Raw genomic sequence first — 24,744 nt, forward strand, 5'->3', positions numbered from 1 at the left:
GCCGCTTTCAGACCCCCCTTCCTCCCAACCCATCTGCCACAGACCGCTGATGCTGAGTTTACCAAGAGCAGTTCTGCTTCCCTGAACCCCAAAAGAACACTCTCTGGAGAACCAGCAAGGACCACGACAGTGTGCTCTCTATTTTTCAGGACGGACTTCAACAAGGGAGGAGCTGGCTTCTGGGACACAGGATGGCCTCTTGGGAAGAACAGGACTCAACACCCTGCTATAAGAAGGAGCGTGGTCTACAGCCTCAGTTAGGTTGGCCTTGATGGGGGAGTGACTGGTGGGATGAGGACCTGGAGGACTGGCTGTCTGCCGTTCCATCCCGCGGTGCCCAGGCTCTCTTCAGAGCTCACTCACACCCAGCGTCTGTCAGGGCAGATCAGCAGGGGTCAGAGAGATCCACCGCCTTTGGCAGCACTGCCACACAATGCACAAGCTTATTACCCTCATGCCACCCGAGCATGCAAATGTCAGAGAGGTAGACAAAGGCCAAGCATACAAACATTACAGCACAGTGCAGCACAGCGCCAGCCCTGCCTCCCCACAATAAGATTAAGAAACGGACCACCCTCTCTGCAAGGCCCAGTCCAGCTGCTTGGTAACCCCAAATCCCACAAGACCAGAGTCTAGGAATCCTGAAAATGCCTTCCTGCCAATGAAGGGGTTTACCTTAATCCATAAATTATGACTTCAAGCAGCACACCAGACCAGCTTGGTGTCTGGCAGGCCCCTGGGCCCAGCTGGCCTGCCCCTGCTTCCTGAGCAGGGATCTTAGATTTAGCTCACTTGAAGTAGTGGTTCAAATTATCTCAAGTAGCAGTGCGATCTTCCCCTAACAAAGCCGAGAATTCTCTTTACTTCACCAGGAATACTTTGGTGATCTCAGACCGGGGCCAAGGGAACATCCTGACAGACACAGTCCCTGATCGGCCAGCTTCCAGCCAAGGAATTTAAGAGAGCAGTTGAATCTGTCCTGGTCACCCAGCCCTCCTAGATCCCGGATGACCGGAGAAGGATGAAGAGTGTTCCCAACTGTGTAGACAGCGGCCTTTCCCCGCCTCCTGGCAAAGCTAGCTTAACCACATCCCATCTGCCCCACAGGCAGTGGTCCCCTCTGTGGTCATAAAACACATTCTCGAGAAAATGGCCCTCAGAAGCAGAACTGGAAAAGGAGCACTGTTGCTAGGGATGGTTTCTCCAAGGTCCAAAGGAAGCCTAGGAGATGCTCCTTTCATTCCATAAACTGAGAGCATCCGAGGCCTCAGAGGCAGTGGATGAAGGTGACCAGTCTAATGGAAATCGCTACTCTCAAACATCACCAACAACATGTCACCCAGAAAAGGGAGGTGGACATTTTCCTATTATACAATCTCAGGCTAACTCAAGATTATTTTTACATGAAATTTGTTTAGCCTATTGAGAGTCTCTCTCTCCCTCTCTCTCTCCCTCTCTCTCTCTCTCTCTCTCTCTCTCTCTCTCTCTCTCTCTCTCTCTCTCTCTCACACACACACACACACACACACACAGTATCAAAATGTTTGCTTCTATTCAAAGGTAGCAAATACTCTAAATCTTTTTCAAAAAATGGTCAACTCTAATTTTCATTAACTTTTTATAACTCTCTAGTGCCGTTCTTATTCCCCATTATGACGTCATCATCTAAAACAGAAGAGAGAGGTTTCCCATACAGAATCCAGAAATCTGGATGGACATCTCTGCCCAGTTACCAAAAGAAGATGAAATCCTATCAAGAGTAGCCACTTGGAGATTAAAAAAGAAGAAAAAAGAAAAGAAAAAGCTGAAATTGTTACATTTTCTGGTTACAGCTATTCACAGCCACACAAAGTTCACATTCTAAAAGAAGAGAAATCTTTGTCTTAAGAATAAATTATACATGGATTATTTTCCCCTCAAGGGGAAAATTTTACAGAACGTAAAGGACTCAGATGGGGTTCTTAAATAAATTAGCTGGGTCTAAATCTTCTTCTTTATTGTCTATAGGGTGTGTGGTGTAACCACTGAAAAGGAAAATACCTATAAACCGTCCTGGACCTTGACATCCAGAACGAGGGCAGAATCAATGCCTCTCCCACAACCTAAAGGAGAAAGGGCAGCATGAAGTCAACTCTGTTCTGGAAGCCCCCAGCAGGAGCAGCCCAGGTGATTTCTCTTTCCCAGTCATTGACAAGAGGTCCCAACGGATGGACAGGCAGCAAGAAATCAAACCAAACACTTCTGTAGAGCAGAAATTCTGGAGATGAGAGGCTTGCACCCTGCTCATCCCACACAAGTACTGGTCTAGGAGCAAGGATCAGATCCAGGCTGTGTGTTTGGGTCTGAGAAAAGCATTTGTGTGTGGCTTCACTTCCCATCTCTGTCACAGTGCCAAAATATAACAGCAACACGCACAGTGGAAGGCACACTTAAGCCAGCACAGATTCCACAGCAAAGCATAAGCACCCATAGCCTCTTGGAGGGGGCTTTGCCTTCCTGGCCAATGGGCTTCGATCCCCTCGGAGCAGCCCCAGGACACTCAAGCCCTGACAGCCTCCTTCCTGCCTCTTAGGGCATCCTCTTGGCACCCTAGGCTGCCTCTGCTACCCAAGTGCAGCCATTGCCCTAACTTCCTCCTGTACCACCCTCTGGATGCTTCTAAACCCTGCAGATCCTACCCTGTTCCGCACCCCTTGCCTCCATTTCACACACCGCCAAGAGAAACATATTCTACTTCCCAGATCGTTCCTAATTGGAATCGATTATTTTAAGTCAGATCATTCCTAACTGAAATTGATTTTTTTTAAGCTGGTATTGACATTCTTTTGGATAAAGCTTCCTTTTCAAAACTGAGATAGCATCACAATCGGGCTTGTGTAGAGGATGGGTGCATTCGCCCCCCCCCCCCCCAATGGTTCCTTACTATTTGTAGATTCCCAGTGCATACTTCCAGAGAATCTGGGTACCACAGCCCTGAAGTGGGAGTGCCAGGAATTCAGCCACCCCGCGGTGCCACACCACCTCCAACTAAAAGGAGCATCCAAAGCTAACACTTTTCTAAACACAGACACCCTTTTCCTTAAAGAGACAGCGGTTTGTACCGATGTTAGCAAATAAACATGGCTGTAACATCCAGGGGCCGCATCTGCACAAGGCTTTCTGCGCCTCCTGTCCACGGTAAATGTGTGCATGAGTGAAGGAGTGTGTAAATATGAGTGTGAACTGTGTGATCTCCTCTGTGCAGGCGGGAGGCCATATTCCACCGTCCCTCCACCCTGGTGACAGGACAGGCTGAGGCTGTTTTTCAGCTGGGGTCCAGGGCGGCAAGGCCCTCCCCAGACCGCATGCTACCTGCAGCCGCAGGCCTCCACCACCATGTCCTCGTACTGCTTGTAGACCACGTTATTGGCGGCATCAATGTAGAGGATACTAATGGGGCTGAGGCGTGCGGGCACGCAGCAGGAGGCTGGCGCCGCGTCGGGTGCCATGGAGTTGAGCAAAGTCTGAATGATGGCGTGGTTGGTGGGTTCCAGGTGCGAGCGCAAAGGAAAGTCACAAATGCCCTCGCAGTGATACGCCTCGTAGTCTAAAGGCGCGATGATCCAGTCGTCCCAGCCCAGTTCCTTGAAGTCCACGTGCAGAGGCTTGCGGCTGCAGCGGCTCCGGCCCCTGCGCCCATGGCCCTTGCCGCCACCTCCGCCGCTGCCCTGTGCTCCCCGTGTCCCCGCCAGCGCCGTCCGCCTTCGCCTACGTCCGTTTGGGGTTGCTTTCCGAGACCCAGCGCCTGGTCCCGGATCCGGTGGCGGCTCTGCGGCTGCCCGGAGAGCGCGGGCTTGGGCGCGGATCTCCCGGAAGAGACTCTCTTTTCTCTGTGTACGGGAGGAGATCACCAATAGCGCGCGCTCCTCCGCAGCAGTGCCATCGCCGGTACTACCGCCAGACCAGCCAAACCCCAGTCGTCTTAAGGCCAGCGGGCTGCTCCCGGTGCCAGCCACTGCACGCAACACCAGGCAGAACTTGCGGGAGGCGCGCGGCTCGCGACGGAAACTCTGCACCGCGTCCGTCACATCGAACTCTTCCCAGCGCGCAACTTCTAGGGGTTCGGCAGCCCGCGAGTGCAGTAGGTGGGATGTTTGGGTCACGTCGGGGCACGAGGACAGCTGCAACAGCGGAGGGAGGGTCTCGCTGTCCTGGTCTGGCTCCGGGGACCTCCGACGCAACACGCGCAGCTCAGCACTTACTACCTCGTCCGCGTCGGGGAGGCTGGATAAATCGAAGAGAAAGCTCTGGCCGGGCTCGGTCGCCAATTCCTCTACGGGAAGGACAAAAACAGAAAGAGCTGCATGAGACTAGAGCCAATACACGCAGCCAAGGGGGTTGCTTGGTTTGGGTTGGCTGCCCTCGATACAACACAACATAACTCAGGAAGGCCCATCAAAGCGGACAGTCGTTCCCTAATCTGGGCTCCAGAACCAAGGCTGCCAATCCTTTCTTGTCTCCTACACCTGACGCTTTAGTTTTTCCGCTGCCACCGCTAACGATCACAGATACACACACCTAATCGCTGAACTATGTCGGCCAAGAAAGAGTGCACCACCTCACAAAGGACAAACCTATGGCCTCTTTAGTTCTGCTGCCTGCAAAAACAGCGCCTTGCGTTAGTTCAGACTTCTTCTGGTCAGGGGCGCATTCCCCCTCCACCACCCCCCCCCCCCGAGGACTTGCTCTGTATGAAAATTGTCCCTTACTGTCGGGCTGGGACCCTCTAGAGAGCCGCAAGTTCCGGAACTCTGGCTGTACAGAAACGAAAATTTCTCATGTCCTAAAAACATGTTCTCCTTTGGTTCATTCTCTTCTCTCAACCTAGCCTACTAGACAAATTGGACCCTGAGAACAGTTCAAAAACGAAATACGGCAGCACCACGACACAGACCCCCTCTCCTCCGAGCTACCTTTTCCCTTCAGCGGAATGGAAATGAAGGCCCAGCAGGTAAGTCACAGGTTCTCCAAAGTCCACCCTGAGCTTTCATTGTTGGTGGCCCTCTTCGATCCCCATTCTTGGGGAGCACCACAAACGGGAGGGGAAAGGCAACGGGATGCAAAGAACCTTCATGGAAATATTAGAGGCAGCGATGGCTGCCACAGTGAGCGCTACATAGTCTTTGGCTCTGGTGTGATTTATTTCAGGCTTGGGGTTTCATTTCTGGACATGGGCCCTTTTTCTTTTGGGATGGACTCGGGCGAAAAAAAAAGTTTAAATTCCACTAAAGAGCAGATAAGGCATTGCCTTTGAAGAGGGTCATATGGTTTCGTTTTGCCCCATTGCAGAGACCAGACTCCCCCCACCTTCAGGATTTGTTCACCAACCTTGGACCCCAGGCCTTCATGCCTTAAGACTACAATCTGGGTGTATTGCTCAAGCAACTCTGTTCTAAACGGAAGCTGGTGGTAGCAAGCTAGAGAGAGGCGCTGGGCTGGATTTCGCTGCAGCCTCCACCTCACCCTGCTTCTCCAGGGAGGGAGGGAGGAAAGGTGGCTCACCTCTGGGTCTTGCTGGTCAAGCAAAGCTCCACCAGAAGGACCTTAGGACACAGTACACTAAGCCAGCCCTAAGATGTCTGATGATTCTGCGACCTTAGGGCCCTTCCCTGCTCTCACCTCCTGCAGTTTGAGAGCACCCTACTAAGTCTGAAATTTTTCCTGATTTTATGTGGCGGGATTGGAGCTCCTCTGAATCAGTGCGGTGACAGACCTTCTGAAGATGCACGCCGGTCCTAAGGGCTATTTGAGCCCAGGATTTCTATGGAGCAGAAAGCAAGCTGTCTGTGCACGGCTACTGTATGTGTTTCTGAGATGGGTGATTACCGCACGGTGGCCTCTGCCTGTTCTCCCACGCTGGTGGCAATGGCCTGCAGACTCTCGGTGGCTGCCGGACTTTACTTTCCTGGCCTATTTGTCTTCCTTTCCCTCCTGATTTCCAAGCTAGATCTTTGGCTGGGTAGAATTAAGGCCAAAATTGCTTGCATTTCCGCCTGAAATTAGTTAAATTTTCCCTATCTGTCTGCTTTAATGACTTCAATGGAGATTAATAAAAGCCAGATGAAACACAGCAACTACCCCACAGTCCCACCCACACCCTACCTTGGAGGGTCCAGCACAGGGTAAAATGGGAGGCTTGGGTTCCAGGCATCCATGTCCTCCCCACACAACCGAGTCCTGGACTCTGGCCACTGGGGCCTGGCGGCCACAGATCGCTGACACCCATACTCACTTCCCACACACAACTCAATATCCACCCGATGCCTGCTGGAAGGGCCTTCCTGGTACAGACGGGGACCATTTCCTTTCATCTGCGACCTGTTTTTCTACACTGATTTCTCTTTAGCGCCCTTCAATTTGTGTATCCTCCCTGGGGACAAGGAGCATCACTGCTAGTCCCTCTTGGGGGAAGGAACTCCAGGGTCCTCATTCCTGTTCTTTCTTCTACTTTCTTTCTTCTCCAAGGGCTCCAGGCCCGAGGCCACTCTAGACCCTTCCCCAAAGAAGGAGATCTTGAACTCGGTTTGCCTGCTTGAGAGAGACCTGCCAGTCTGCGGTCCCTACCCCTCCCCGCTCAGCCCTCGGAAAGCAAGCCGCTACTTAGCGGGTTCGGATGCGCTGACTTAGACGAAGTTTCTAACATCTGAAGATGGGATTCACGGGGCCATGGCTCTGAACCCAATGGAACAGAAGCTTGCCTCCCCCAGGACGTCTCAGGGCAGGAGCAGATGGGCCGGGTTGGCACAGAAGATACGTAAAGTACCTTGAGTTGCGTGGTCTATGAAGCCGGTGATCGTGTCCGCGCGGCCATGCCCCGAGGCTGCCATGGCTGGAGCCCTCCCAGCCAGGCTCCGGTAAAGCGACATCATGAAATGGTGTGGCACCACCGAGCCGTTCCTCCGAGCCGGGACGAGGGTCCGTCCGCCGCCGCCGCCCCGGGAGCTCCAGGCTGGTCCTGCACCCGCCGCTCGGAGCACCGCTGCAGCCTCCAGCCCGTCGCGGGGACGGCAGGCGCTCAGCAGCCAGAGACACAGCGCGGCGGCGGCGCTCAGGTCCATGGGCTCCGTGGGCCTATCGGCCGCGCGACACGGGCTCCGTGGCTCCGGGAAGTCCCCCGACGCCTTTTGAACATAGTGTTTAATAATGGGGGAAGTGTGCGCAGCAAGCCGCTGCCCCCCTTCTCTCCCACCCCACCCCCGCCCAGCGCCCGGAGCAGCGCCCCCTGCTGAACGCTCGACCCGCAGCTCTGAGCCCCCCAACTCAGGCCTGTCGCGCAAAGCAGGGCAGGAGCCTCCTCCCCTGGTTGTAGCGCGGTGTCCCGGTTCTTGCCAAGTGAGGGCCACCCGCCCGAGGCTCCCGCCACAGCACAGTGCCCCGCCTCCCCTCCCTAAGGCATCGCAATCCCCCTCCCTGTCCCAAGACCTGAGCGCTCTCCTTGGCTGAAGGATGGGGCGTCGTGCGTACCCGCCCAGCTTTCTCCCCACTCCTCCACGGAGAAACACCGCCCTCCCCGCTATTTTTCCTGTGCTTAGGTTGCCAGGCCGAGGCAAGGCTGGGCCCCTCCCATTCAACTTCCTCGCCTTGCGCCCCCTTGGTGGAAGCTCACTAGGAAGCACCGAGAGTGTCTACTTGGGGATATTTACTGTGAGTCACTGGCCTCTGAGGATCGCAGTGGGAGGTCAGAGCAAGGGAGAGGATCTGTGGCGAAGGACAAGTGACTGGAGCAACAGGGTAGAAAGAGACAGATGGATATGGACCGACTGTCGGAAAAGAAAAGATTTGCTTGGGAATCTTGGGCCAAAGCAGGAGCCAAAGTCTTAAAGGGCTTGATGAATTAGGAAGGCCTCTGGGCATAGAGTAGCTGACTCCCGGACAGAGTAAGGTCTCAGTGTCCGAAAGTGCAACCAACGTGGTGACCTCTTTACCCTCTGGGGGCAGGGGACAACATTTCTCCAAGGTCAGCAGGGCAAAAGGCAGCAGGCTGCTTGTATGTTCCCTTGTAGTTACAAGTCAGGAGGGTGAGCAGCAGCGCCTTGGAGCAGCGCTCTAGGGCCATGGTGGAGAAGGTTTCCACCTCCGTCTTATCAAGTATGGGACACCCGAGCATGCAGACACTGGGTATCTTATTTGACTAGCCCCTGTTCTAAATAAAGAGTGGAGTGCACTGAGGTCTTCCGAGCAACTGTCAGACAGCTTTGAGGGCCTGGACCACACCCCCTTCCCTTTACTTTAAAATTGTATTGGGTACCAAACTGAACATCGACACCGAGGCTGTGAGTCTGCAGGTCAAGTGCTATCTAAAAGTTCCTTCCGGATCAACTGTGGCCCAGGTTCAGGAGACGAAGAAGTACACTCCCACCCTGCCCTGCGAATCAGAGGCAGAGCTCAGTCTGGGGTGTTGGGATGTTTGGGAGCTGGAAGAAATGCCCTGACCAGTGTCAATACTTGCAGGGTTCCATGGGAGCTGTAAGGCCTGAACTCGCCTGCAGCAAGCACATGTGTTCCTGGACCAAGGTTTGTGCTGCCTGCCTGCTCACAGCCTTCCTGCTGTTGCCCAGATGGTGGACAGCTGGGATGGACAACCTGCCTTCGGAGCCCAGGTTGAGTGCCCAGAGGAAGTGACTCTGGTAGGACAGAGACTTCCTACTGTAATTCTCTTCCCACCTTCCGGTCCATGTACACAAGGGCCAGCCAGGAGTCTCTCTGTTCCGAGGGACACCGGGTCCTGTTACCTCGCTGCCCTTCTTTCTACTGTAGGCACTCATGTCCTGCGTGGTTCACAAGTCAATTCCACGTTGGAAAACACTGAGAGTCCTGGGCAGTCATGGTGCTGGCTCCAGATCTGGCTTTACCCATTAATCATCTTGGCAAGTCTCTCACTTGTCTTGGCTTCGGTTCCTCCCTTGTACACAGGGAAGAGTGGAAGGGACCTGGTGCTATCTGGGCACTGCACGACTGCATGTCACCTCTGATCGTAGGCTACCTTAGGACTCAGGAAGTTGGGATAGATTGGTGATCTGTCCTGCAGCAGGTTTGAGGAAGCCACATAGCTTCTTTGAGGATGAATGTCCTGGTCTCTGAGTCTTTGTGTACCTGAGACACAGACTGGAACAGAGGTTGCTGGATAACTTTGTCCCCTCTCCCCCAGGATATTCTGACTGCTAACAGTGAATCTAGAAGTAGGTTTGCAAGCACACTGGAAGGCTTTGGAAGAGAATGGAAGGCATGGAGGTGGGGCTCACACAACCCACCAACTGTATGTAAAGCAGGGTATGGTCTCTTCATTTGTACTTCTTGGTCCAGACCCCTTCATCTAGCCATCTCTCCACTCCTTCCTTTTGTTTGTTATTGCCAGGCACCCTTCCGTGTGTTAACGAATTCATCAGTACTGCAAACAGACTCATTGAGAGCCAGGGTGGGAAGGAGAAACAATGAACAGTAACACACACGTGACTAACATACTTTCTGCCGAGGACACTCTGAGCACCATGAAGATAGGAAAGGTCTTTGTGACCAGCAGAGAACACCCTGAGGCAGAACCCCAACAGAGGAAAGCATGGGGGTGTAGGGAGCATAATTGATTCCTTCCCCTTACTTCTGCTTAAGTGATGCTAGGCACTTGTCACCTGTCCATTGCTTATATGCCCCATGCCATTTCCTCCCAACAGCTGCTCTATCCAGTAACAGGGATCAGCATATCATTTTCTAGACTGGCCAGTCGCCCAGACATTAAGGCTTTGCCCAGGGTCGAGTGGAAAGTAGCAGAGTCTGGAGTGTCAAACTGTCTTGGCTCAGCTTTGGGCTTCCACTGCCCCAAGAAGGTGAAATTGGGGGGGGGGGACTTTTGTCTGTTAATTTCCTCCATGACCCTCTCTGGCCCTCTGGACGCTTCTCAGGTGAAAAGGGACTCTAAGGTCTGATGAGGATTATGAGAGAATTACCCCAGTGGACTCTTCTCTCTGCCATGAGCTGGGAACTCACTGCACTGAGACACACACACACACACACACCGAATAGGGCCAACAGCAGGGCTCACCTATCCTCCCTCTGACTCCCTTGCCTGGGGCTTCCAAAGGCCCATGAATGAATTCCTATCTGAAGGGAAAATGCAGAAGACAGAGAAAAAGGTCACAAGATTCCCCCGCCACTCACCCTTCTCTGCCTACAGCTCACTCAAGTCCTTCTATCTCGTAGATGGTCCCTCTTGGACCCTCAATCCCAAAGCTAGCCCGGGCATGCTTGGGGTTCAGCTTGTGTGCAGGAAGCCCTTGGCAACTGTCTGGGCAGTAGTGAGCCAGAGATCCGAGCCAGAAGATGTTGGAGCTGTGTTCTGCTGCTGGCTATACACATTGGAAGGAAATGCTTCCTCTGGGTTTTGTCCCAAGACTCACTGGGAAGTGGCTGCAGCAACCCAGTGGCAGATGGCGAAGTTCAGGGCTGGTGGGGAGCAAGCCAGACAGGAAGTCATCACTCTGTTCTCTGTCTCTGTGGTGATCTGCCCCCTGCACAGTCAGGAAAGGTAGGGGTTTGAATTCTCACCCCCAGGTCCTCTCCCTAGGGATGGGTTGCCTGTCTATCGCCCCTGCAGAAACCATAGGCTCACTCTGAGGCCCTGCTTCCGCCACAGATCTTCTCAGTTATTTAGACCAACTTTCTCTGCCACACTTCAGTCATAACAAATGGCTGCCCGGGCTGCATTTGCATAACCCAGGCAGCCTCCTCGGGAGCTGAATAGAAAGCAGTTCCATAGGCTGCACCTGGAGAGCCATGGCTTTCAAATTCACCTTGCCTAGAGCGAGTTTGCTATGACCTGAGATCATGGTCTTTGAAATCCGGTCTTAGAACATATCACAAGAGTTGTGGTGACTTCTGGGTACTGGAACTTAAAGAAACCCCAGCAACTGGCAATAGCATGACCTTGATGATCCTCCTGCCACACCCAGACATCTAGACCTCCTGTGTGCTGACAAGGGAAGTGGAGGTCCCTTAGAAGTGATGAGCTGTGCAGCCCACATTGTCTAGAGAGGAAACCAAGCCTGCAGCAAAGAGAAGCAGCTCACAGCCTGTCCTTTGGCATCACAACCGTTCAGACCCATGAGTCCTTTCAGAGTCTGGCTGACCTGACCCTTTGCTCTCCACTGCAGCTCAGAGACTCCTGGTTCTGCTCTGCGCAGGGCCCCAGTGGATGACTGGAGAAGTGAGATGGAGGCCTCTGTCTTGGCCACTGTCACTCTGGCTCCCTGCAGCCACACAAAATGAAAACCCTCAATGTGTCCTCCAGAAAGCCAGGAGACCTGAACTGAAGCCATCCCTTGAACATCTGGTTGCAAGTCCCTCACCCTTCCTGGCTTTGTCCCCTGCCAGCTTTAGTGAGACTGACAATCACACTTCAACGGAGGGACAGTGAAAAGTGGAGGAACCATGACAGCAGAATCAGCAGTGTGTCCTCTGTGTGGACGCCCCATGACCTCTGACCTCCAATCCAGAGCAGAGAGAGGGTAAAGGGAGAGTGGGTCCTGGCTTAGGTCTCCCTGAGGGGGGATGGAGAGAGAGAGGTGACAGCAACCAACCCCCCCACCCCTGCAGAGTTGCCTCTTCCTTCTCTTCTGATAACTCTGGCTCCTCTACCAGCCCCTAGGAAGGCTTAAGTCTCTCCCAGAAAGACCTGGGGCAGCAGAAGTAAAGATTCCAGCAGCTTCTGCCAGCAGTACTCCTGTATGCCCAGGGCTAGTCTTCCTCAAATTGCAGGAATTTCCCATGCTTAACCTATAACTAGGCTGCCCGTGTTGCCCCAAGCAACAGCTCTGGCATTCACACTGGGGTCCTCAAAGCCCTGGCCTCGGGCCTCTAGGCGTGGCCACTCTGTGGCCCAGACCACCCTGTGGAGGAGGGGAGGAGAGGTAATAGGAGAAGGTAGCTTCTTTCCCAGAGCCCTTCCTAGAGGTGCTTTTCAGTGCCTCCTTGGTGGGACAAACCGCAGAGGACTGGCGGATAGTGCCATCTGCTGGCAAGAGTATGTAACAGCGCCTGGCTGATTAAGCCTGGCCTCTGAACTACCCTTTTGGGAGGTGTCCTGGGAGAAGAGATGACCACACTCAGTGAGACCAAGAGAAACACACTAAGGTGTGGGGGAGGACCTGGCCTTCAAACCACCATTACTGTGGACTTCCTCTGTAACCCTGATAGAGATGACCTCTATCCATAATCCTAGCATTCAGGAGGCAAAGTGATTTTAATTTTTGAGCCAGCCTGGACTGCATAATGAGACACTATCTCTCCAAACAGGCCAAGTTTAATATCCTCTGCCTCTTTGAAAGGGCATAGGGTGTGATCTTGCTGAAGAAAGTGTGTCACGGGGGATGGGCTTCCACGCCAGGCCCAGTCTCTCCCTCTGCCTGCTGTCTGCAGATCAGGAAGGAAAGCTCTCAGCCACTGCTCCAGTGCCATGCCTGTCTGCTTCCCGCCATGATGGCAATGCACTAACCCTCTGAAACTGGAAGCAAGCTCCCAATTAAACGCTTTCTTCTATGAGTTAGCTTCGTCATGGTGTCTCTTCACAGCAACAGAACAGTGACTAAGACAGCATCTTGTTGTGAGATATTGGATTGCACCTGTCACTGTGATTGATTCAATAAAAAGCTAAAGGCCAATAGCGAGGCAGGAGATATAGCAGGGACTTCTGGACAGAGAGAACTCTGAGAAAAGTGCACGTGGAGTGGTCCCCACACAGGAGGGAGGAGTCTTGTGTAACACGGTCCTTGTTACCATTGCCTCCGCCATGGAGCTGAGCAGGAAGCACATAGTATCAGATTTAGATCCCACACTCCAGGCATTGTACACAGTATGCACTGGAGCCTGTGAGACCCACAGAAGGCGAAATGTAATTGCTATCAAGGAAGTAGGTAACCTCACAGGAATCCTGTGGTACCTGTGGCAAGCACCAGGCAGGCTGAGATTCCTGTAGTGCACGGGAAAGCCCAGCTCACTGGCTCACTCCGTATTGGTGGTAGGCATGCTAGCAGCCTGGGGTGTCGTGGAAAGTCCCCACTATGGTTTCTCAAGGCAGCTCTTCGGGGCTCTCGTGGGAGAGGGTGTCACCCAGATCCTTTGCTTTAATAGTCTTCCTTCTACCTAACAGCCCACATTGGAATCTTAAGACCCCAGGTCCTGACTATAAATTCAATGATCTCCACATCCCAGGTCCTGCAGTCTTTCTTGTCCAAAACAGACTCATCATTATATCGCCTTAGGGTTCTTCCAAGTGTCCAAGCCACAAAAGACACCACTATCCAGCCACTTGCAGGAGCTAAACCATAGCAGTATATATATATATATATATATATATATATATATATATATATATATACATATCTACGTATAGTTTTTTGAGACTAGGACTCAAGTACCCCAGGCTGACTTGGCCTCAAACTCACTGTGGAGTAGAGGATGGCCTTGAACTTCTGGTTCTCCTGAGTGCTGGACTTACCACCATGGTACTGAGCATGAAACTTTCTGCAGTGGGCAGGAAGAAGAAGAAGGGGGATGGGAGGGAAGGGTGGGGAAAGGAGAGGATGGGACAGGAGGGGAGGGTGCGTTAAAACCTCTGTTCCCGCCTGTGCGATGGCTCAGTGAGTGAAAGCATTTTCTATGCAAGCTTGGTGACCTAAGGTCAGTCCACGGTGGGGAGGGGAGAAAACCAACTCCTCAAAGTTGTCCTTGACCCCACAAGTGCAGTGTTAATTGTACATGTGTACACACACACACAAAAACACACACACATAATAATAAATAAATTAAATTAAACATTTAAAGTCACTATTATTGCCACCTTTTCTCTAGACCAATCCAAAACACTGCCAGCATGGCACATGAATGTGTGTATTCAAGAATGACTTGAAAAGTCATTCTTCAAACTTTTAAAATTACCCGTGGGATGACTTCACTGAAACACAGAGAATAACGAATGAGTGGGCTGATCGAAACCTAGAGATCAGGGCCATGGAGCCTGCAAGATGATTCAGAAGTAAAACAATTCATCATGCCAGCTACATGCGGAGGAAAACACCCAGGGCCTTCTCTTCAACGACAACCAAAGTAAGCCAGGCCACAGACCTCTTCCAGGGTGCGCCCTTCCACCAGAGTGCATGCCCCAGCAGAGAGAGAGTCAAGGGTGGATGGGACAGGACACCTTAGGAAGAGTGCCAGGACAGACTGGAGGTCTGACTGAGCATCTGGGGCTGGGGACTGCTGTGTTCTCTGTGTATCCCCCAAGCCTGAAGAGACTGAGCCCCAGAGGGGAAGACCCTTGTAGACTGAATGATTGGGTAGGTGCATAAGTGAAAATGGACCCCAGGGAGGGAGAGAGTGCTTTTGCAGCTAGCCGTAGGAAAGATGTTTGAGGACTAGCGGCTGCAGACCTATCGTCTTAGAGGCCTAAGCATGTATTGGGACTAAATAACATCAAGTGCCAAGTTTATGAGGTGACTATGGGGGACCTGGAGAGGGTTGAGCTGCGCAAGCCCCTCAAAACCTAGGCTACCGAGGCTATGTTGTGCACTAAGGCTGCCACCAGGGGGCAGGCGAGAGATGGAGAGGTGGTTCTGCGCCCAAGCTGGGCGAAGCCAGGACCCTGCAAGACCCGCCAAAACCAGACTAGAAATCTTCTGCCAGCTAATGTATAGTCCCCAGTGAGCAAGACCCCCGACCTTTATGTCCCTAGCACCCTAGCAACCAGAAGGTTTACTCTGCTGCATCCTACTACCCAACGGGTACAGGGTGTGCCACCTAGCGTCCCCAGTTTAACAGATGGGGAAACTGAGGCCAAGCACTCACCTAAGACTCTAGAAAGGCCCGGGACTGGTGAGATCATGCTGGCTGCGACAGGGGCCATTCCCAGTCCTTGTGTATGTGGGGGTCATTTCTTCAGATCTCCCAAACCTTTCAGCACTAGCTCTGTGTGTACTAGCCCAATGTAAGCACCAGGGAGATGTGTCACTCAGTGAGATAGTTTGAATGTAATTGACCACCATAAGCTCATGAGGAGTGGCACTATTAGGAGGTGTGTCTTGTTGCTGGAAGTGTGTCACTGTGGGGCAGGACTTTAGAGGTCTATCTGCTCAAGGTAAGCTTAGTTCAAACCACTTCCTGTTGCCTGCAGGTCAAGATGGAGGACTCTCAACTCCTCCAGCACCAAGTAGACCTGCATGCCACCATAATGACAATGGACTAGACCCTCTGAAAATGAAAGCCACCCCAACTAATTGTTTTGCTATAGTCATGGTGTCTCTTCACAAAAACCTTATCTAAGATGCTGAAAGTAGGCTTTGAGGTTTCGAAGACCCATGCCAAGCCCAGTCTCTCTCTCTCCCTCTGTCTGCTGTCTGCAGATCAGGATTTAAAGCTCTCAGCTACTGCTCCAGCACCATGCCTGTCTGCTTCCTACCAAAATGGCAATGAACTAACCTTCTAAAACTGTAAGAAAGCTCCCATTTAAATGCTTTCTTTTATGAGTTAGCTTCATCATGGTGTCTCTTCACAGCAACAGAACAGTAACTATGACAACATCCAAAATTAAAAATCAACAAGGACTTTTGGAATCAAAGCTTATTGTGTAATAATTTGGAATGTCCATCCCTCCGACCTTGGTCATAGAACCCAGGGTTTCTGTTCTTGACACACAAAGATGAAGGGAGCAGCACTGGTCAGTGTTTGTCAACTTGACACAAGCTGTAGTCACCTGGGAAGAGGGACCTCAACTGGGGAGCTGCCTCCATAAAATTGGCTGGTAGGCATGTCTGAGGAACATTTTCTTCATTAAAGATTGATGTGGGGGAGACAGGTAGGTGGTCCTGTTTTGTCTAAGAAAGAGAGCTGGTCAAAGCATGGGAAGCAAGCCAGGAATCAGTGTTTGTCCATGATCTGCTTCAGTTCCTGCCCCCTGGTTTGTACCTTGAGTCCCTGCCCTGGCTTCCCTTGATGATGGACAGTAACCTGTGAGGTAAAATAAACCTTCTCCTCCCCAAGTTGCTTTTCGTTGTGGTGTTCATCATAGCAACAGAGAAGCAAACCAAGACGGTGACAAAGATAATTTTGACTTGGGAAGATGGAGCTTGAATACCCAGAGCAGGAAGAGGGACACTAGAATGTGATTTCCCAGTCTCAGATGAAAACAGTCTCTTGATTGCTGTAATCGATCCACTGGATAGGCAAGCTGATTTGGTTGGCAAAGACCTCTGGGAAATCTCCCTGAGGCTGCCCTACAGAGAATGGTGGGGCTACAAAACTCATTTCTTATAAGTCCACATTTTTTCAGGCAAATCACATGGCTGCAGAAAGTGTGGATAGACATATGTAAATAAGCAAATGAACATATTTATAAGGAATGTTAGTGACCTACCAGGAAAGGTTCGGCATGTCTGTCTCTGGTGGCTCCATGAAGTCTCTCTCCTCCTCTGCTTCTCTTCATCCCAACATTCAGTTCTGCCCTATCAACTAGATCAAGGCAGTTTCTTTATTCATTAACCATTGAAAGCAACACACAAACAGAAGGACCTCCTACACCAGTTCATCTCACTTTCAATGGCACTGATGGACATCAGTTCACCTCTCTGCTTTGATGTAGGAGTTCATAGCCATTTCCTTAGTCTCCTGATTAGCTCCATGTTGTTTCCCTTCAATGGGATGTGCAAATACGCCACTAAACAAAACCAGCTTTGAAATTAGCTCTCAAAAGAGAGGGCCTGGTTCGTTTTTCTTTTCCCTTTAGGGTTATGGCCATAACTCAGGCTCCAATGTGTACAAAACTGATCAAGATGTATGTTATTCTCAAAATATACATTTGCAAATTTGTGTTTCTTCCACATGAGCAGCCAAAACCAAGACATCAGAGTTTGGTCCTCAATTCTGTCTCCTTGGTTCCCAAAGTGAGTTCATGGAGACTTGGAGGTCCCACAACCCTTTAAAGGATTGTTTTGACAATAACAAGATACAAGTTATCTTTTCCTGTGGTGACATTTGTATTGACTGTAGAATAGATGGTATGTATCTTTAACTGGTATTGTATGAAATATATGGTATTGAATATTTAACTGTATCTTTATCTTAAAATCTGGAAAATTTATGCCTGCCACTGTGAGCTTGAAAGGGTGGTGGGCAGCAGTATTAGCAGATGTGGTTTACCTCACATTATTTAATGAAATGCTCTTATCTATATTTGGAAGAGCCACATAACTCAGTGAACAAGTATTTTCAAGTAGACCAATGTATTATGTTGCAAAATCATATGGGTAAAATTTCTATGAATAGGGCACTGAAGGACAATGGGTTTTATGTAACACCACAAAACAATTTACTAATAAGTTCCCAGGTCCCACATTGTAACTAACTCTTGGATATTGACTGTAGAAGGTTTTCCATGATCCTCTTATTTACAAATAAGGTCACTCCAGAGTTGGTTAATGCAGGTTAATTTGGTCTTACAAATGTCAATACATTCTAGTCTGTACACTTTTTGAATGAAGGAGGACACGTCTCTAAGATATGTATCTAGGTATGCAATGAATGCCGTGTATGCTCTTTATCATAATCATCATCACTGCGGTGGCTTGGAAGAAAATGGCCTCCAAAGAGAGTTGCACTATTAAGAAGTGTGACCTTGTTGAAATAGGTGTAGTTTTGTTGGAGGAAGTGCATGGCTCTGGAGGCAGTTTTGACATCTCATAAGTGCTTAAGATAAGACCTCATATCTCAGATCACTTCCTGTCGCCTGCAAGATATAGGTCTCTCACCTACTTCTCCAGCACCATGTCTGCCTGCATGCTACCATCTCCCACCATGATGATAGTCGACTGAACCTCTCTGAACTGTAAGCCACAATTAAATGTTTTCTTGCTGTGGTTATGGTATCTACACACAGTGATAGAAACCCTAAATAAGACTAAAGTTGGTACCAGAAACTGGAATATTACTGTGATAGGCTGGACCATGTTTTTGTTTGGAATAATAACAGACTTTGGGAGGCAAGGTTAGGAAAGAAGTAGAATATGCTTTAAGGCCTGCTTCATGGGTCATATTAGGAGAATGGGAGACAGCGGTGCTAAGAATTATTTGAACTAGTTTGCATTCCCACCAGCAATGGATGAGTGTACCCCTTACTCCACAACCTCTCCAGCAAAAGCTATCATTGGTGTTTTTGATTTTAGGCATTCTGACAGGTGTAAGATGGTATCTCAAAGTTGTTTTGATTTGCATTTCCCTGATTGCTAAGGAAGTTGAGCATGACCTTAAGTGTCTTTTGGCCATTTGAACTTCTTCTGTTGAGAATTCTCTGTTCAGTTCAGTGCCCCATTTTTAATTGGGTTGATTAGCACTTTAAAGTCTACTTTCTTGAGTTCTTTATATATTTTGGAGAGCAGACCTTTGTCTGTTGCGGGGTTGGTGAAGATCTTCTCCCAGTCAGTGGGTTGCCTGAGGGCTGCTAAGCCAAGAACAATGGCACTGGGTTTTGATCCTACTGCACATAGTGGCTTTGTGGGAGCCTAGGCAGTTTGGATGCTCACCTTACTAGACCTGGATGGAGGGGGAAGGACCTAGGACTTCCCACAGGGCAGGGAATCCTGACTGCTCTACGTGCGTGCGTGCTGGAGAGAGGGGGGGAGGGGAGCGGGGAAGGAAGAGGGAAACAGGAGGGGAGGCGGGGAGGAGGCAGAAATTTTTAATAAAAAATAAATAAAATAAAATAAAAAGAATTATTTGAACTGTGGGGGGCTGGCTCAAGAGATTTCAGAGAAGAATATTAATATGTGGTCTAAGGATTGTTGTGATATTTTGGTGAAGAATGTAGCTGCTTTTTGCTTTTGTCCAGAAAGTCTGCCAGAGGCTAAAGTGAAGAGTTTCCGATCAATTCCCATGGCAGACAAAAAAATCTCAAAAGAGCCTAGTATGGACTAGGTGGGTATTGGTGGTAACTCTGCTTAAGATTTATAATGAAAAAACAAACCGAGCAAATAAAAAAACCAAAACCTACAGATTGAGAAAAGGGGCACTAGTAAGTGAAATAAAACTAAGTCCTGTGTTCAAGGAAGTAAACAGATTAAGAACAATGTAAGGGGAGGAGCTCAGTTCTGCCTCAACTTGACTTGCTATGCTTTGTGCAAGCCCGTGGGAGGCCTGTTCCTTTCTGAATGGAGATGGAGGAGGAGTGGATGGGGAGAGGATAGATGGGAAAGGGAAGGAAACAGAAGGAGGGGGAAGACAGTAAATGGGAAAGGAAAGGGAATAGGAGAGGAGGGAGGGAAAATGGGTTGGTATGTAAAATAAATGAAAAATGTTATTTAAATTAAAAATTGGAATAAAGGAAGTGGTGACCCCAGAGTAAGGTAACATCCAGATAAGTTTCCAACTTGTGGAAAGGAATTAAAGAAAAGATTGGGTGTGATAGTATACAGCTTTAATCCAAGCACTAGGAAGGCAAAGGCAGGCAGATCTCACCCAGCTAAGTTTGCAGCTTCTGAAAGAGATTTAAAGAAAAGCTTAGAGCCTGGTGTGGTGGGGACACATCTTTAATTCCAGCACTCAAAAGGCAGAGGCTATCAGATCTCAGAGTTTGAGGCCATATTAATCCACAAAGAAAATTCCAGAACAGCCAAGCTTGGGCAGCAAAAGACAGAAAGCTGGTGAAGATATAGCTGAATGAAGGGGCCATGTTTCAGTTCCAGCAAGCAGCAGAACTTAGCAGCTCTGTTTAGGGTCAAAGAAAGAAGAAAGATATTGTAGAACCTTCTTCCCCAGAGACTAAGTTGCTGAGGCCAGGCATGTGTCAGGGGTGTCTCTGAACGGAGGCCAAGGGATGCCACTGTGTGAAGGTGTAAACTGAAGCCTGGATTGCCTTGGAGACCCCAAGATGCTGGAGATGCCAGAACTGTGGAGTGCCTGCTGAGGAGACCTGGTAGTAGAGCAGGACCAGGATAAGAACATCACAGTCAATAGAGCTGAAGATCTGAAGAGCATTTTCATATCAGACATGGAATTGCAGAGTTTAGAGTTTGCCCAGCTGGCTCTCGGTCTTGCTTTGGTCCAGCATTTCCTCTCTATGTTCCCTTCTGTCATTAGGAATGGTAATGTATATCCTGTGCCATTATATGTCGGAAGGACGTGATCTGCCTTTTTATTTTGATTTTACAGAGGATTACAGTTAAGAGATTGCATGAATTTCAGAAGAGAGTTTGAACTTTAGATTTTAAATAAGTTTAAGATTGTTATAGACTATGAGGACTTCTGAGGTTGGACTGAATGCAATTTCACATTATAATATGGCTACAAGCTTTTGGAAGCCAGGGAGTTGAAAGCGGTAGTCTGAAAGAAAATGACCTCCACATGGAGTTACACTATTGGGAAGGTATGGTCTTGATGGAATAGGTATGGTCTTGTTGGAGGAAGTGTGTCATTATGCAGGTGGCGCTGAGGTCTCCTATATGCTCAAGACACTGCTCAGTGTCTCACAACACATGCCTGTTGCCTGCAAGATGTAGGACTCTCAACGACTTCTCCGGCACCATGTCTGCCTGCACAGTGCCATGTTCCAACAGGATGATAACAGACTGATCCTCTGAACTGTAAGCGAACCACAATTAAATGTTTTCTTTCAAGCTGCTGTGGACATGGTATCTCTTCACAGCAATAGAAAACCTAACACAATATCTAACCGTATAACAAGCATTTTTCTATGTCTCTTTAGTAAAATTACTGAAGTCAAAAAAATTTTAACACTACCATCTTTAGACACCATCCAATTGTCCCCAAATTTATTTTATAGTAAAAATTTTCAATCTAGAGTCAGGGATCATGTTAGTTGGTCACACTCCTTTAGTCTGAATTGTTACAGATTTAATATAAGTAGGAGGGAAAAATCAAAACAAAGGACAAGCCTGGCTGTCCAAGGGTTGGAAAAAACCCCAGACACGCGCCCACATGAGCTGCCTTCTTTCGTGGCACGAGGAGTCACCATGGGCACTGATCAAGCTTCCAAGGAAAGCTTTTCACACAGCACTGGACAGTTTTATAAGAAGCACTATAAAGACCATAGTGACTGCCACGTGGCGAAGTGGAACACACAGACACAGCTACTGGGAAACAGATCTCATTCACTAGCTAAAAAATTTTGTCTTCTCTCTCCTCTTCCTCTTCCTCCTTCTATCTTTGACACAGTGCTTGCCATGTAGTTCAAGATGGTCTCCAAGTGCATACCTGGTGCTCAGGGAGGCCAGAGAAGGGCGTCAGATCCTCTGAGACAAGAGGTGCAGACCGTGGTGAGCTGACATGAGGGTGATGGGAATTGGTCTATGGGTTCCTGGTCCTCTGGAAGAGCAGTTAGTGTTCTTCACCCCTGAGCCATCTTTCCAGCCCCTCTGTAATTCCTAAGGATTCAGGACCCTGAAGCTTGGTTCTTCCCTCTTAAAGGAGGGCAACGTCAAAGAACTGTTTCCCTCTAACAGTGAGTGTAGCTTAGGCCAACTGCTTACATTATATCCTTGCTCACAGCACACAGAGATCAGACCAGACACAGCAGTACAAACAGGAAAAATAGTTATTATAAATATCATTAGGTATTTAGATGAAGAACAGGGATGAGGCACCAGAGTCTTTTAAGTAGAGTTTGGAAACACAGAGTGATGTAATTTCAGAAAGGAATCTATGAAGGTTGTGTTGTTCCCGTGAGTCTGATCTGCCAGCACTTGTTTCCACGCATTCATTCCCAGCACTGAGTGGACCTGTCCTATAAGCAAGGCACTCAGAGCAGGAAGCCTGGCTTCCCAGGCCAGCTCTCCAGAAGGCGTCCGCGTGCAGATACAGTATTTGTGTGTAGCACCAACCCTCGCTCTGTAGCTACTGGACTTCTTCATGGACTAAGAGCCCTCCTTGTCTGGGGTTTGGCTTTTCCCCTCCGAGAAGCTAGAGCTCCAATGCAGCAGCCATGCAAAGGATGAGAATTCAGCCATCCCTCACCACAGCTGGCGGCACTTAAGAATCAAGGCTGTCCTCCGAATCCATGTTTGTTAGGGGAAGGACCGCCTCACTGCCCTGAGGAACGATGCTGCCACAAAAACACTTCTCTAGGAGAAAATGGAATGTTTCCAACTGTGCGTCAACTGTCACTGCCACTACAGACAGTGGTGCTCACTGGACTCTGAGAGCTTAGGATTGAGTCAATTAAGGGAGGCAGCATAGCTGTCCCTCCACTTCTCAGCCAGGAATATGCTTCCACAGGTGAAGTAATACGAAATTCATTCATAAAGTGATGTCTTTCCAGTCAGTAAAGTTTAAGCAAATGGGGAATTAATTTGTTAATGTTTTACTCAACAATTTAAAACACCTTTCCAAAAATTATGTGCTGGGAGATTTTCAGAAAGGAAGAATCATAGAGTGCCTAAAGCCACCACGAATAGCATCAGCGGTTCACCACCTCCTGTCCATGGCGTTTCATTGGAAGAACCACACGGATGAGCTACTCCATGGCCGTACAAATCTGACGTGGACAGTCCATCCCTCCCCTCTGGCTCTAGAGGAGGCTGCAGGGACTTGGCATTTTAGGGCTCAGGAAGAACCTGCTGGCCATTCTATAATGGGTCAGAGTCAGGATCCTTCAGCAGCTCTGTCTAGTGAGTTGATCAATGTCAGGCAAACTTGATTCTTGGTTCACTGCAGGAGGATCAGGAAGACATGCTGATGACCTCAGACAAGACCTGTACAAAGTCAGAACTGATTTTCCCCAGTACCTGAAGGAAACCCAAGTTCACTGCCAGCGCCCTCTGCTCATTCCTCCCTGCAACTGGATGAGGAGGGTGGGCTTGTCTCCGTCTTACTCATTTCACATGACTGACTGCCCACCCACGCTCATGGGTGGTTTCTATTTTCTAGGAAGTGTTTCATAATTTCATTCAGGACAATCTATTCTAAAGTGATAATCTGGTCAGAATCCCTGATATTTAGATTCTCTTCACCTTGTAGAATTGTGTTGAGCAAACTGTGCTGGGCAGTGCTGCTGGGCTTCTTGTGAAGAGAAGAATCCTTGTGGAGGTCACTGTGTCTCCTGAGTCGGGGAACGTGTGGAATGAGTCAACTGTGCTCACTTCAGTCTTAGCACAGGGAGCTGAGCGCTGGTCGTCTGCAGCCGAGGGTCTCAATGTCCTTTTCAAGCATTTAGATTAAACATTATCACTAAACAGGGCACACCTACGGCTTCTATGTATTTAATGTAGGTACGCTTTCCCTGAGCCAGTGTTTATATTTTGGGCAGTTTATTATTCATCCAGTCAGCAACTATGGCAGCCACCTCCTGGCTGAAACCGAGGACAAAAGCATGAGATATTCCTTTCTCACAGAGTCGGATATCCCCGCCTGGGAAGTCTTTCTTCATGTCTTCATAATACTTCACTGGACACCAGCCATCTGTTTTACCGTAGTAAAACGTCAGCTGAAAGACAAGAAACACCATTTTATCCTCCCCTCCAACATCCACTGCCAGCAGAGGACTGCAGTGGTCTGAAGGCAGCGCCTGTGCCCGACCCCGCCCACTGTCCCAGGTCCCTTCTGGAGCCTTTAGAGACCACAGGATGCATTAAGGCGAGTGATGGGAAGAAACTGGAGAGTTTGTGGGGCAGATTTCTCTAACTCATAAAGGAACACCTGACCATTTCATGTGTACAGAGGGTGGGGTAGACATGGGAGGGAATGAGGTGACAGTGAGCGAGACAGGTAAGCTGACATGCTCACTGCAAGAGTAGTGGCCACAAACTAACTGTTTTCACACACACTTTCGGAAGCACAGGTCTGTTCTCACAGGCAGCGCACACCTCTGGCTAAGGCAGGCTAAGCAGAGGATGGGGACAGAGCTAGGGCAGAAAACTCCTTTCCTGAGAGCTCTCTGCCCCACTTTTAAGTCACATGATAGCACTGGCCTAGGGCAGAGGCAGTACCACCTTGCCCTGCCACCGCTGCCCACCTTCTTCCAAAGGCTGCAACCAGTGTGCTCTGCCTGTGAGCAACTGAAGATTCCTGTGGACCCAGAGTGATGTTAAGATTCAGGCCGAAAGCAGCACACAACAGCTGTTTCCAAAAGCTTGGGCCAAAGATGGTCACGGCAGTTTAGAATTTCCCTCCTAAGTGAGTCTGAAATGAAAACTTCCAGTTGATAACCAAAGTCACTTTTCTATGAAAGAGACAGGCATCTCCTTATAGTTTAGAACAGTGACAGACTCAGGGAAAGCTGACCTACCTGTCACTCCAGATACACCTGGGCCTAATATAGCACAGAAGAGACCAGGGTCCCACACAAACGAAATGTACAGGTGATTTTCTTCCCTTGGCTTCCTCTACTCCAGAGCTCACCTACTGCCCCTCCCTGCCTCTGTCTCATTATATTCACTGGCTCCTCTGTCCACAACCTCAACCTGAACTGCCCAAGCATCAAGCTTCAGATGGCTTCTTTCTCTATATTACAGACTTCTGCAGGTGGCCACGATGCATGCTCACAGCTATAGGCCTGTCATGCCAAAGCCAAACTTGAGCCCAGACTCTTCTTTTTAAGTCTCACAGCACACACCTGGGCAGGTACTTGCTGGGATATTCCACAAGTATCTCATACACAAGCACCAACCACTTCCTACAACCTGGGGCTACTTCCTCATCCTCCCTTCCCACCAAATCTAG

The 24,744-nt window shown here is 49.6% G+C and overlaps 2 protein-coding genes across 4 annotated transcripts in view; both read right to left on the bottom strand.

Moving 5' to 3' along the window:
* Positions 1-3,347: 3,347 nt before the first annotated feature.
* On the bottom strand, positions 3,348-7,097 carry Gdf7 (growth differentiation factor 7). The gene is made up of 2 exons (XM_075982077.1): positions 6,803-7,097; positions 3,348-4,312 (listed from the first exon to the last, which is right to left on the bottom strand). The coding sequence occupies exons 1-2, from the start codon at positions 7,095-7,097 to the stop codon at positions 3,348-3,350; spliced, it is 1,260 nt and encodes a 419-aa protein (XP_075838192.1).
* Positions 7,098-21,604: 14,507 nt separating this feature from the next.
* Ldah (lipid droplet associated hydrolase) overlaps positions 21,605-24,744 on the bottom strand; it is a 67,689-nt gene continuing 64,549 nt past the window's right edge. For all 3 annotated transcript variants that reach the window (XM_075983976.1, XM_075983974.1, XM_075983975.1), the window contains one exon: positions 21,605-23,509. In XM_075983976.1, the coding sequence (XP_075840091.1) occupies positions 23,318-23,509 (192 nt within the window). In that variant the 3' untranslated portion in view covers positions 21,605-23,317. The remainder of the gene's footprint in view (positions 23,510-24,744) is intronic.

The sequence above is a fragment of the Microtus pennsylvanicus genome, chromosome 8, assembly GCF_037038515.1.
Source record: "Microtus pennsylvanicus isolate mMicPen1 chromosome 8, mMicPen1.hap1, whole genome shotgun sequence".
Taxonomy (NCBI): domain Eukaryota; kingdom Metazoa; phylum Chordata; class Mammalia; order Rodentia; family Cricetidae; genus Microtus; species Microtus pennsylvanicus.